The sequence below is a fragment of the Equus caballus genome, chromosome 15 (assembly GCF_041296265.1).
Source record: "Equus caballus isolate H_3958 breed thoroughbred chromosome 15, TB-T2T, whole genome shotgun sequence".
Lineage (NCBI taxonomy): Eukaryota > Metazoa > Chordata > Mammalia > Perissodactyla > Equidae > Equus > Equus caballus.
Genome location: NC_091698.1, coordinates 104,186,214 through 104,199,977, shown reverse-complemented (window position 1 = coordinate 104,199,977; position 13,764 = coordinate 104,186,214). Strand labels below are relative to the sequence as shown.

General features: G+C 45.1%; 1 protein-coding gene across 11 annotated transcripts in view; it reads left to right on the top strand.

Annotated features, from left to right (window-relative positions):
• Nucleotides 1-13,764, top strand: part of DCDC2C (doublecortin domain containing 2C) — a 106,242-nt gene that overhangs the window by 43,380 nt on the left and 49,098 nt on the right. For all 11 annotated transcript variants that reach the window (XR_011425788.1, XR_011425790.1, XR_011425791.1 and 8 more), the window contains 1 exon segment: nt 11,533-11,659. Coding sequence is in view for 3 of the 11 variants with exons in the window: in NM_001433600.1 (NP_001420529.1) it covers nt 11,533-11,659 (127 nt within the window). In the remaining 8 variants the exon portion in view is untranslated.

Sequence of the window (13,764 nt, the reverse complement as noted above, 5' to 3'; positions counted from 1 at the left end):
AATGCATTGGCCTCGAGGGCCCCCATGTGTTGATCTATTCTTTTCAAATATGTAACAGCCAGCCCTTGGATTTGCTTTTCTCCTGTCACAGCTTGGATTTCATAACCACCAGTTTAATCATTCTCTTGCAAGTAGCTTTGGCTTCCTTTCCCCCATGAACCACTTTGTATTCAGGTGACAAAAGTCCAGTCTTGGATGAGCCCAACCTTAGCTTTGTCTGCACTCTAGCTGAAGGAGCTCAGTGTTGCTGGAGGTGATAATGTGGGGACCTGGATTTGGCCACCCCAAGATATGTCTCTTTGGCATGATGATTATTTGAGGCTAGTTACTTTGCAGACAGGAAAGCAATTGAAAAGTAGAATTTACTTACCCTTTGTAAGAGACATTTACATTGTAAAGGAACTCTCCATCTGTAAAGATATCTCCCTCTGTACCAGGAAGAAGGGGAGATGACTTTATCTCTAGAAATCCTTAATCAATGGGGAAGGCAAGGACGTAAATCTGCATTTGTTTATTGTGCTTGTCTGGTAACCTCCTGTAACTGACTTCCCTCCCTCTCCCAACCTTGGCATTTCTTTAAGGATTAAGCATCTTTCCTTAGGCTAGGAACTGATTGCTGTGCTCACCTGTGACCACCCAGCTCACCTGTGACCACCCAGCTTGAGACAATAGACTTGCCTCCTGCTAGGCCCTCCGAGATAGCAGACCCACTACCTGCTGTGTCCATCAAGCGCTGTGCCAACAGGGCAATTTTGTGACTATTGTGGGAGGGACATTTCAATCATATGTGAAATATCCTGTTTGGGGGTATATAACCACTCTGTGCACCCCACTTCTTTGGTGCCCTTTCTTCCTTCAGGAAGAAAGGCCCCGGGCCATGGTCCTCATAAAGCTTTGTTTAATTTTCTCTTGCTATTCTGTCATGTGAATTTAATTTGTTCTTCGGCCAGACGAACCCGCATTAGGTGGAGGAAAAGTCTTCCTCCCCTACAATAACACAACTGACCTCTTTTCACGTTGATTTCATGACCTCAATCCTTATCCAACCTGCCTTCACTGAAAAAGCCTTACCACTAAAAAAATACCTTTCTGGATATGTTTTGCTAAATTTTGTTAGAGATTTTTGCATGTCTGTTCGTAAGTGAGATTAGCCTATAATACTTCCTTCTCCTGTTGTCCTTGTTTAGCTTTGGGTTTCGAGAACCGACTCTATTGCTATTTTGGCAGCTTGTTGAGCTGAACGATCATCTTGTTGATGCAAATAATCCATAACCAACCTATGAATCAAAATTGGGGTGAGTTTATTATGAACCAAATGTGAGGACCATATAGCCTGGGAGAGTCCTTGCACAAAGGGAGGGAGCACTGCAAAGAAGTGGGGTGTACACAGTGGTTATGTAGCATCAAAGAGCATGTGTTACACATGCTTGAAATGTCCCTTTTACAAGAGTCACAAGAGTGCCCTGTCAGCACAGCGATTGATGGACACAGCAGGCAGTACATCTGGTGTCTTGTGGACATAGCAGGAAGCAGGTCTGTTGTCTGGAGCTGGGTGGTCACAGGTGAGCACAGCAATCAGTTCCTAGCCTAGGGAGAGATGCTTATCCTTCAGGAAATGCCAGTGTGGGGAAAGTTGCACCTTTATCTTAAGGCCATTTGTTCTTGCCTTTGGGACATAGCAAATGCTTAAAGCAGATATACAATGCATGCTCAATGGCCATGTTGGGCCCTTTTGGGAAAAAAATAAGGTTAGGCCAAAGCAGCTTTGGCTTCCTCACCCAAATGGCTTCCTCATATACCCCAATATATCCTATTACTTGCCATTTTTCTCAATCTTATTTGTTTTTGATTTTCTTTCTCTAAGGATTGCATTTTAGTATTAAGTGTTTGTTGAATGAATGAATGAGGATCATTGAGAATACAAGAATGATAGGCATGATTCTGCCTGAAGGATGTGCTCCCTCTAGTTGGGATAGACAAACACATGGGCTTATTTCATGATAAAAAGTTTGTATAAATAAGTCACATGTGTAGAATGACAGTTTGTAGGAGAGGATGTCGTCGACCCAGGTGGAGGTCAGCAGACAAAGTGCAGGTCATGAAGTGTGATTCAGAGAAGGCGCACATGTTCCAGGTGGGGAATAGCCTGCACGCGTGCACACGCGATTCCACTGCTCAGTTTTCTCTGCTGCCTAAACAGCGTCCTCACGTGCGGGCACTGGAGTTTGAACGATGACATTTAGCATGAATGGAGCAACTTGAAATTCCACACTTTAGTTTGGAAACTGCTGAGCACACTGTTGACGATGTCTGCTGGACCACGGCTTGGTTCATCGTTACCGCTTTGCTTATGTCTTCATTCCTTTGTGTTGTTGTCTGGACTCTGGTCCCTGAGAGCAGGGGTATAACTTTCTTTTCCTTCTATTAAATGTTGTTCTAGTCAGTCTAAACTTTGAGGCCTGTTTGTTCTGATATCGTCTACATTTCTTCTTCTCTTTTCTGGGTCATTTAGGAAGCTTTAGACAGAGTGATCACAAACATGGTGTAAAGTGCAATGCAACAAAATGTGTTATTTGGAAATTTCCTATGAAGTCTGTGTGACAGAAGTATATAGCAGCATAGCAAGCACATTTTGTTCTGGAAAACGGAAAGTCCTACAAGAAAGCGAAAGGCACTGATTTTAACAAATGTTAATGTAAAAATGACTGTCAAGGGGTTCACATTATTTGTGCCTCTTGTATAGAGGCCTACATGGTATGTTGATCTCAGAACTCAGTACTGGAAAAAATCCCCACCCCGTCTGAGGAGTGGGCACGTTGCTGAGAATGGAAACTACTCTGCAGGTGGGCTCCTATGGCTGCGGGAGGCCCGAATTTATAATTAGTCTGAGCAACTATAATATATATAACGATAAATATATTTGTTTCTTTATTTGCTTGTTCCAGATTTTCCATTTCTAGCTTATGAAACTTCTTGTATCTATTTTCTTGCGAACCACCTCAACATCCTTTTGGAAAGAGGGGAAGATATTAAAAAGTCAACACTAGAAACCCAGGATGGCCCTTTAGTGGGGATATCACCTGCAGCATATGAGGGGCTGTTGTGACCCTTGGTGGTCTTCGACGTCCAAGGTCGTCTGGTGGGCAAAGAGCAGCTGTCTATAAGAATGGTGCTGAATTTTCTTTTAAATCTGCAAGTGTGTTTGTTGTGTGTGTGTTTTTTTTTTAAATGGACATGGAATACATGGCAAAGAATCTTTCTTGACTCTTCCATGGACATATCACATGTGCAGCCCAGAGCTGTTGACCCCCAGGCTCTCCCAGCTGAAAGGGGCATTTGCTGATTCATCCCGTGGCCTGGGGAACCCTTGTATCTGGAGATACAGAGATGAGCAGAGGGTAAGTTTCTGCTGGATGAGAAGGCAGACGTGTCAAGGAAAAGGACAGAGCGATCCCAACAGTCCTCACCCAATGAACTGAATGCCTTCCACTGTTTAAGCCCAAGCCTAGAAGTCACTCCCAATTACACAGCATCAACCCCCCCACCTGACAGTTCCAGTAGGTCAAGAATCCCTGTTCTATTAAACTTTCAGACGCACCTGTCTCTCCATCAACATTGCGCGGTAGAGTCAGGGAAACACAATACCTGTGGCAGGAAAGCGGGATTCAGGGGGCAGGTTGGAAAGGCAGGCAGGGCCAGGTAATAAGGGTCTGGCAGGCCAGGTGACAACGTTTGTGTTCATAGGGATCCACATTTCAGCAACGAAGGGCGTGAAATGAACAGATGTACACTTGAGAATGTCTACTAGTGGTGGAATAAAATGTATGGATTGAAAATGGAGCAAGAATAGAGGAGGAGAGGTCAGTTCTGAGGCCACCACAACGCACCCAGGAGGTGACAGATGGAGCAGAGCAGTCGGATTTGAGAGATGCTGTGTATCATTGATTCTGCAAGGAACTTTTTTCTCCATCTTTACATCTCTGAAATAGGGCGTATCTTATGCTGATGGCATCTGACAACTCTTGTTAGCAGTCGTGTGGCAGTGTCATTTGTTGTCACAGTGAACTTTGCTACAGCTGCTCATTTTACTGTCTCTTCAAGTGAGGTTTGGCATGGTTGGCACTGTACATGCGCATTTAATTGCTGTGTAAATGTCCTTAAAATGATTATGTTATGATGCAAAATTGAAATGAAAATTTATTATATACACAGAAAAGCATGAAGATAGAAAAGCAAGATGTGAATTTGATATTAGTGGGGTATGTTCTTCTTCAATTCTACATAGTTTTGCAAAGCAACAAGCAACTCTTTTATGGACCAAAGAAAGGGAGATACCCACATGTAGTTGAAGCTGTCAGCTTCAGTATCTATTATTGTCTAACAAGCCGTCTGCAGACCTAGGGGCTTAAAATAACAGCGATTTTTGATTTCTCTAAATTCTGTGGTTGGCTGAGTGGGTTTGGGCCAGTTTCACTGAGGTTCCTTGTGGGGCCGTGTTCAGCTGGAGAGTTCACTGGCTGGAATGTCTAAGCCAGCCTTACTGACACGTCTCGCAATTGGTGCTGGTTGTCAGGCATTTCTGTCCTCATCCACGTGGTTGCAAGGTTCCAGGAGGTGGAGAAATAGACTCCGTCTCAGCAGAGGAATGTAGCAAAGTGATAATCCCTCTGCACACCAGGAAGCAGTCCACCGCACTGGTTTGCATTTGTTACCGAGATAGGTGCAGGGGATTGCCTCCCAAACTCCAGGCAAGAAAGCGCCAGCATCAAAATGTGCGGAGGAGCTTGGAAGGAAATTCCAGGAATAATGGTGGAGCACTGTGTCCACACTGCATGGAAAGGCACAGACATCTTGGACTCTGAGGCAGAAATGGTTTAGAAGAGCCAGACTCTGGATGTAAGGTCTTGGGAGGGTTCAACTGATTTCTGGTACATTCTCCTCTTTCTTTATGTACAAGAGGGATGTGATAAAAATTTACATCTATATAGTTTTAAAAAGGCTTTTTAAGTAAGTAGAAAATAGAACTTCTAGGTAATAAAGAATCTCTGTGGCGTGGTTTAAATGGCAACTTGATTTCTTTCTTGGCAGCACATAAAAAAAATAACCATGTGTCTTATGAGTCATGGCGTCTTGAGTCAATGAAATGGGAAGGAACACAATGGAAAAGGGACACAGGCAGGTCTTGATGGCTGTGGAGTATGAGGAAGTGGGAGAGGTCAGGGATGACTCCAGGTTGCCTCGGGGGACAGCTGGGGGATGGTGGTGTCAGGAGCCGAGATCTGGGCTCCAGGATGAGGAGGTGGATTTTGGTGTGTGTGTATGTGTGAGAAATTGCTTTGCTCTAGATTAGCACATTTATCAAATCATGGCAAAGCGGTCACATGAGAGATGATATTCTTGCAGAAAAGTATTTTTAATGTCAAAAAGAATTTTGTATAACATAAAATAGAGGACAAATCTCCTTTATTTTTCTTGGATTATCATTGTGGATTCTTTAATGAGTAACCCAGTGAACCTTCTTTGGGCCTAAGTGGATGCCTCCGAAGTGGACGAAATCTTTTCTACATATTATGGTAACAGATTTTTTTTCTTAGTAAACTAATTACTACCACCAAGGGAAAGCCACGGTACTTTGAGAGCAAGGCTTTTGGACTCCACTTCTTGGTTGGAATCCTGGCTGTCCTTGGCTGTGTGGCTAGATGTTACTGACCCCTTAGGGTCTCAGTTAGTGAAGCTGATTCTCCTCTTCTTTTACTTCCTATTTTTTTCCTGGGATCTCTGTCATCACACTTATTTCCAAGGGCATGAAGTTCTAATTTAAGCTCTTGTAGATAACCCATCCAGAATATTAAAAAAGTTGAAGAGCAAAGCTGTTTGCTTCTTATATCTAGATTCCCATTTCAAATGGAATGAAAATTTTATCTTAATTGAGCTGAACCTTAAATTGCACTGTTAAAAATGCTCATTGCCCAAGAAAATGGCAAAGAAATCATATCAGTGCATTTTTACCGATTAGCACATTTGAAATATAGTTCAAAAACGGTCTGTGTTGATTGGCTCAGTTCTCTTATTGCTTGATGCAAATATTTGCAGATTGGAAAATTCATCATTAGGAGACTGTCAAAGCCTTATATGGCACAATTAACTTGAAACATGACTTTTTCAGTCCAACGAAAATAATTGAATGAAGCTACTCTTATTTAGTTATATCAAATTCAGTTTTGTAGCAACTGCATTTACTGTGAGTTTATATCTATTACCTTCCAAAGAAGTAAGACTAATTTACTAGATATTTAAAATTGCATTCATATGTTAAAATGAATATTTTAGGGTGCAAGCCTCTATAAAATATCAGTAAATAGTTAATAAGCATTGTATTTATATCACATTCCCAATCAGAATGTTAAATGTTACCTAGTTGTCTTTTGGGCACAGAGCACAAGTGTTGGTAATGAACAGTAAGGAAAATGAGATAAAGCGTTGGTGAGTTAAACTGGGGGGGGTGTGTGTGTGCGTGCATGAGTGTGTGTGTGTGTGTGTTTGGGGTTGACAACCGCCCTTGGCCTGGCCTGTAGAGGTCAGTGTGAAATAAGTGCTCTGGAACTGACATTTGTGGGCTGATAATGTCAAGGCCATGGCAGCATCACACAGCAATCGAGGCAGTGTTTGATGTCATCTGCTCGCAGCCTGAAGACGCAGCAGTCGGGTTCAAATGTTAGCACATCTTCCGCTTTAGTAATGCTCAGAGCAGGGACCCGTTCACGGATGGAGGACCTGGACACACTTGGAACCAGGACCTTCACTTGGAGCCAAAGAAATGCCTTTTGTGGCGACATTCGTCGTCTTCTGCCTGAGGACAGATTGACCCTGAAATGGGTTGTTACTGTTCTTGCATTAGACAAACTGTCTCATTCATCCTGAGTTACCTTGGGTGGCTGCCTTTCATGTGCATGAGCAAGAGAATCTGTTACAATAGCATTAAAATATAGCTAGATGGATTGAAATAGGCTCTGGAGGAAAATAATGGTTCTTAACGCACTACAGAGAAATAAACCTAACATGCCTCAGGTGTATTTTCTGAAAATGTTTTTAATAGGAAGAAGGAATAATGAAATCGAAAAGAAGTACCTCTTGCCTTTGTAAATAGAGCTCACGTTAATATCTGAGCGGCTGGAGACTCGGGGGCACACACGAGTGGGGATCGGAGGCATGAGGCTCATGAAAGTTTCCTTGTGTTTGAAAGCAATAGATTCTGTTTTCCTGCTTAATCTGTTGTTTGCCAAGAACTGCTGTAAATCCGTGTTGCTCTGACAATGAAAAGACATCCAGAATGCCCACTTTATGCCAAGCACTGGGCAAGTAAAGATGCAGGTGGCCCTCGTCCTGTCCTTGGGGAGCTTCCTGGCCAGAGGGAGAGAAGTAGAAAACCACAGGCATGTGACTGACGGTGGAGCTGTGTGTACAGTGGAGGGGAGCCCGGAGGAGGGATTGCTCTGTGTTGGGACAAGATGACAATAGCGTTGGGTCTTGAAGGATCTGTAGACAAGTTGGCTAGGTACACCAGGGGAAGTGGCTACTCTGGAGAACATGAGAATGTGGAAGCGCCAGCATGTTGGGGAACAGCAAGACGCATGGTGAGGCTGCCCCTGATGGGAATGTGAGGGCAGGCTGGGCCCGGGGGTGGCCCGTGTGCGTGGCTGTGCTGCTGGGAGTTCGGGCTTCATCCTGGAGGGAGAAAGACCTGGAGAGCCCGAAAACGAGACGCGGCGTTCAGTCACCTCATGGACCCTCCGCTCCTTCACCTGGGGGAGCCTCTCCAGGCCTCTCGCCTGGACAGCCGCATTTCCCGATGGCTCTCTGTAGCTCAGGATTCCAACTGTGTCCACTCATCGAGTCACTGACATCTGCTTCTAACATTTTTAGAGTACTTCTGTGCACCCAGCAGGCTTCTAAAATCCTTACTGGAAGGAAGTTTTGCAAACCTCACTCGGATCCTCAGAGAGGCCCTCTTATCAGTCCCAGGTCATGTAGAGGCCCTGAGACAGCTGTGGTGAAGGGCCTGACCCCCATTGGCTGAGCTGGGAGAGGATGACTCTGCAGTTGAGCCCCGACTAAATACCAGGCTCCAGACGGTCAGGGGGGTGTCTACAGCCAGTCTGGTGCACAGCTCCTCCTCCACGAGAAAGGCCAGAACCTCAGTTTCACACCGAGGCCTTTTGTGTCTGTTTCCAGTTCTTGTCACACACCGTGTAGTGGACACGTGCGCTAGGTGTGGTCTGCTCACACTTCAAATGGTGTGGGTCTGGTCACATTCAGTAGATGTGCAGGTCTAGTCATATACTTTGTAAGCTCTCAGTGTATTTTTCAGGGGTTTATTACTTTTTTTTGTTTTAAGTGGACTTATGTCAATATTTTGTTGCTTTCTTTCTATAGCTCTCCCAACTGTTACAGTTTGCTCTGTTTAGATAAGATCATCCACTTCAATGAGAGTCATTTACAGCTGGTTTTAAAGGTAATTAGGTCAAGACTCACACAGGAATCAAAGTCGAGTGCAGGGCAGTTTGGTGGAGCTGGAGATTTGCATGTCCTGCCGATGGCACTGGCTTGGACGGACAGCGAGGACTGCCCTTGGGGAAGCTGTAAACCCCGTGACTGGGTGAGCCACGTCACCAACAAAGGAGACAGTCACCCTGGGCCTCCAGCTGTGATACCTGAGAAGGGACATGGCACGTAGGGTCCAGCCAGGGATGCATAACCTTCATCTAATTATGCAGAAACACCACACAATGCCAACTTCAGATTTTTCCTATAAAACAAAACAGGCCTGTATTCTTCAAAAGTGCCAGTGTCACGAAAGACAAAGGAAGGCTGAGGAACAATTCCAGGTTACAGGAGGCTAAGAAGACACGACACCTAAATGTGATAGGTGATCCTGGACTGGGCCTTTCCTGGAGGGGCAATCCTATAAAGACATTACTGCACAGAATGGGGCTATGGATGGTGGATTAGGTAAGCGTGTTGCATCAAGGTTAACTTCTTGAATTTGGTGACTGTCCCGTGATTCTGTAAGGGTCATCTCCGTCGTTAGGAAACATGTCTTCAGTATTAAGTAGGTCACGTGTCTTCAGTATTACGTACTGAGGTGCTTGGAGGTAAAGGTGCATGATGTGTGCAACCTACTCCTGAATTGTTTAGAAAACGTATGTATTTAACATCCACAGAAGGAGATTCTTGGCCTGCAGAAGCTGTGCGTAGCAACCCCTCACCTTTCCTTGTCTGAAGAATGCCAGATTTTGAGCTCTTCTTTTCCTGCTTTGCCACATCTCCCTCCTCAGGTCATTAAATCAGCAGAGATGTACTGAGCAGCTGTTATGATGGCTCAGCTGAGCACAGGTACATGCTGTGAGCCCACTGTGTGTGGAGCACCAGGAGTGCACAGAGGGCAAGGTCTGCATCCTGGTGACAATATGTCAGGCGTTACAGGGACACAGCAGAGGGCCCTCTGAGGGCAGGCTCCGACTGCTGTTTGAAGGATGAGAAGTCGTAGGTTAGGAAGCAGGGGAGGGAGGGAGTCCCGGTGGAGTGTCTTGGGTAGAAAGGCCTGGGTTGTGCAAAGCCTGAGCAGTGAGGGGTGTGGGCATGGGAGGGCAGGTGGGCTTAGGGCGTGAAGGTTACCTTGCTAAGCTAGGGTGTTTGAGCACCTTCCTAAAGCTGCGACAACTCCCTTCAGTGTTTGAACCAGGGGAGTGATCAGGTTCATAGTCATTCAATGGTCACTTAGTCGTTCAGCTGATAGCTATTGAGGGCTTCCTATGTGCCAGGCACTGTTCTAGGCTTTGGGAATGTGTTATTAGAAAAACAAACAAACCAACAAAGCTGCCCTCATGGAGCTTCCAACGTCTAGCGTTGGAAGATAATAAACATCATAGATAAATTATTAGGTTTACGCTAAAGTGCTGTGGGGGAATGTGGGGAAGGATAAGGAAGGAGCCGGGAGGGATAGGACGAGAGTGGGCAAGGTGGTCCTCACTGGGGAGCTGATGTTGGAGCCTCGACTTGACAAGAGGCCAAACCAGTGTGGCTCTAAGTTTCACTAGATTTCATAGAAATAAGATGTTTGTAAAAACTTCATATACCTAGGTAAGAGATGAGATTAAACAGTAAAATTGGTTTAATGACATTATGTCCACTTTTCCCTGCCATGTTACTCCCTGGAAGTTCCTTTTGTTTTGTGTGACTTTCCAGGTCTGTGTGGAGCCACCTCGTTTTCATCTCGTCGCTGGGCTTGGGGTGATGGGGAGCCGGGGGCCCGACGGCAGAGGGTCTTGTTGGCTCTGTGCTCTTTGCTTTGTGTCACGGCTGCTTTTGTCTCCTATGAGGAGGGTGGGCGTGTCTCTTTGTCGCTGTCCTTTGAGTATTATTTCAGAGATAATAAAATAAATACAAGGTGTCTTTATCTTAGAGGCTAAAGATATGGAAAATCATCCCAGCAAACAGATGTCAGTGATGCTAAGAAGAATCAAGTATGTGTTCAGAATCCCAGCCCCCAGCTCCCTGCAAAATGCAGGCACTGCAGACCAGTGTCCGTTTCTAAAACCGATTCTGTCTGCAAAGACCTTGTTTCCTACGCTAAAGGACACAATTTCAACTTGCAGGAAAGCCCCTTAAAATAGGTAGCAAGATTTTGCTTGGTTGTTGTATATGGGTGAAGGGCTATTTTCACACTTTAATTTCCTCAAGGACAAAAAATCTGGTAGTTCTTGTCATCTACAATATATTAATGGTACAAGGTAAATGTTTTTAGTTTGACATTTTCTTAAGTGATCTAGAGAGCTCAAGAGAAATATTTATTTGTATAGTTTTGCCTGTATTCACTTCTAGATACTTTAGCAAAGACAGAAAAGAGGAAAACTGAAAAAGAGAGTCTGTATTGTGAAGCTAGTTTATGCAATAGAGTTGGGATGGTGCTAAGAATTGGTCCGTCTTGCGCTGTGGTCTGGTTGTGTCTTGTGCTCATTGTCTACAGATGGTTTTTAGAAATCTGAGTTCCCCTTTACCATATCCCAAAACAAACCTGCCGTACGTTTCTTTATCAGACATGCTCCATCTTGCTTGGAGGTTCCAGCAGGAGCGGTTTTGTAGTTGAAGCGGCGATTTTATTAGGCTTTTGGGAGTGTCCCTGAAGCCACACGGACCTCCTCAGACTAGACCCGCTCGTCTCCTTCTAATGCAGCTCCTCATTGTCACACAGCCACCTTCCATTAGGAAGAGGATCGGCCTTCCCCTCCTGGGGAGGCACTGCCTGCCGTGTCCCTGGGACAGAGGGAGAGAAGCATTTTTTGTCACTTTGCAGAAATGTAAGGATTGGAGAGTCCAGATGGTGCTAGAAGGGGGCCTCTTGAAGGTGCCTGAATCCCATCCCACTGCTTTCCCCAAGGAGCCGTGGGCTTTCTCTGATCATCCTCAAAATCACTGAACACTCAGTGTTTGTGTTGTTCCTGACATACTTTTTATTCTTAATTTGTACCTTAGGAGGATTCCAAAGGAAAAGAACCTCCTAAACATGACAACATTCCACCTAGAGCTCAGGATTCTGTTTTTTACGCCAAAGAAGGACAGAAGAAAACACTGGTAGAGCCTTTAATCCAAGGTGGTGCAGGTAATGTGGAATTTCATGTCGCTGTAGGCTGTAAAAAATGCTACCGTGTGAAGAAGGCGTGTTTTCAGATCAATTTCGTACTGCATGGATACGACTTGTAATTATCTGATTTAAAAACCTGACTTGCAGCTATCTGATTTATTAATAAAATGTTCAGCTTGTAGGGCAGTGGTTGGGAGGGTAGAAAAACAAAATTCCAGTGCTGAAGGCCGTTGACTTGTCCAAGGCGGAAGTCCTCCAGGCTAAGGCTAGTATTAGGGTAGTCCTGTGGCTCTGTGTCCGTCAGGGCGGGCGTGTCTTCCCCGAAGGACCAATGACACAGAAGACAACCAACACACAAGTCAGCCTTTGGGGGAAACGTGAAAATAGGAGCTGACTTGTCTGGGTTTACTTTTTGAGTATGAGACACATTTAAAAGATTAAACTTCAGAAGTGATTTTAAAATGAAATAACTTCAATCTACTCCTACTCCTGTTCTTGCTCCTACTGGTAGTACTGTTACTGGTGCTGCTCCTCCCACCACCTTTTACTGAGCTCTGACTCACGTGAGCCCCGTGGCCATCTCACCAGTGTGTGTGATGGATGCTTAATGAGAGACTCAAGTCCTACGGCTGCCTGCGGAGAGGGGAGGAAAAGGGCAGGAGGAGGGGTCCCTTCACTTCTCTGCAGTGTCTGACAAGTTTGGGAAGTCATTTTTCTTAAAACCGTCTTCTCACTTGGCTTTCACTACCATCTCACGCAGCTCAGTTTTCTCTTCTTTGCTCTCTGATTGTTTCTTAGCTCCTCTCTTGCTCCTCCGTTTGCTTCCAGGCTACAGAGCTGGACATTTCCCTGATGCTTTCTCTCACTCCTCTCCCACTTCTGGTGCTCCCGGCCCATGATGAATGCATCATCGTGCTGTGCACCAGGCACTCGCTAGACAGGGGGGTGTTTGGATATGTTCCACCCTCCATGGAGCTCACTGCCTGGCAGACGTGTGCACGCACAGGTGGTGCTGTTCTAACACATTGTGGTCAGGTTAGGTCTAAGACCAAAGCCTGTTCAATCTGTACTATCCGAAATGCTGCACTATATTAACAGTAATAGAAAATTTAATCACTGTGTGTAAAACTTCTTTCTTGGCAAAACATTTCGTACATGAGTAGCTTGGACTGCCCGACACACATCGGGCCTTCCCCTGGGAAACAGTATGGTGTGGTGGGCTCGAATTCCAGCTATGGTCATCACCAACCTGTGACCATGGGTAGACTCCTTATCTGCAAATGGGCATAGTAGGTTCATTCAAGGATTGCCATGAGTATTAAATATTGAATGCATAGAGGAGTGCCTGGAACCCAGCGGGTTCCTGATGAATGCTGCCTTCCTGCTCCTTCCTTTCCCTTTCCATCCCTTCGCCCTCGAGAGCAGGGACTCCTCCAGCCCAAGACTCAGGGCATGGTTCTCGTGGGGCTGAGGGCCGGGAAGGGCAAGAATGGACCCAGGGAAGAGTGGGAGGTCCAGGACTCTTGACCGAGCAATGGAAGGGGTCTGTGATTGGAGTTGCCCAGTTTGCTTCAATGAGCTCATCACTGGCCGCCTTTATGTCCTTTTGGATGTTGAAAGAACTGGCTGGCCCACTTTTTTATCTTCGGCTGTCACTTCTGGTCGGAGTGAGGATAAAGTTTTCAAGAACTTCAGGATTTTATAAACACTTAATATAAAACACATCCAGCTGCATTGCTAATTACAGTGATTTTTATCTATTGACTAACTTGAGTATCTTACAATGCACAACTTTAACAACTAGTTTGTTCAAACCCAGTTTGTTCAAACCCAGTTCTTGAATATATTTATATTATATATTTATATTATATTTATATATAATATATATAAAATATATTTATATTATAATAAACTGCAAGTCCTTAAAAATCTATGATTTTGCGGGGCTGGCCCCGTGGCCGAGTGGTTAAGATCGCGCGCTCTGCTGCAGGCGGCCCAGTGTTTCATTGGTTCGAATCCTGGGCGCGGACATGGCACTGCTCGTCAGACCATGCTGAGGCAGCGTCCCACATGCCACAACTAGAAGGACCCGCAATGAAAAATATACAACTATGTACCGGGGG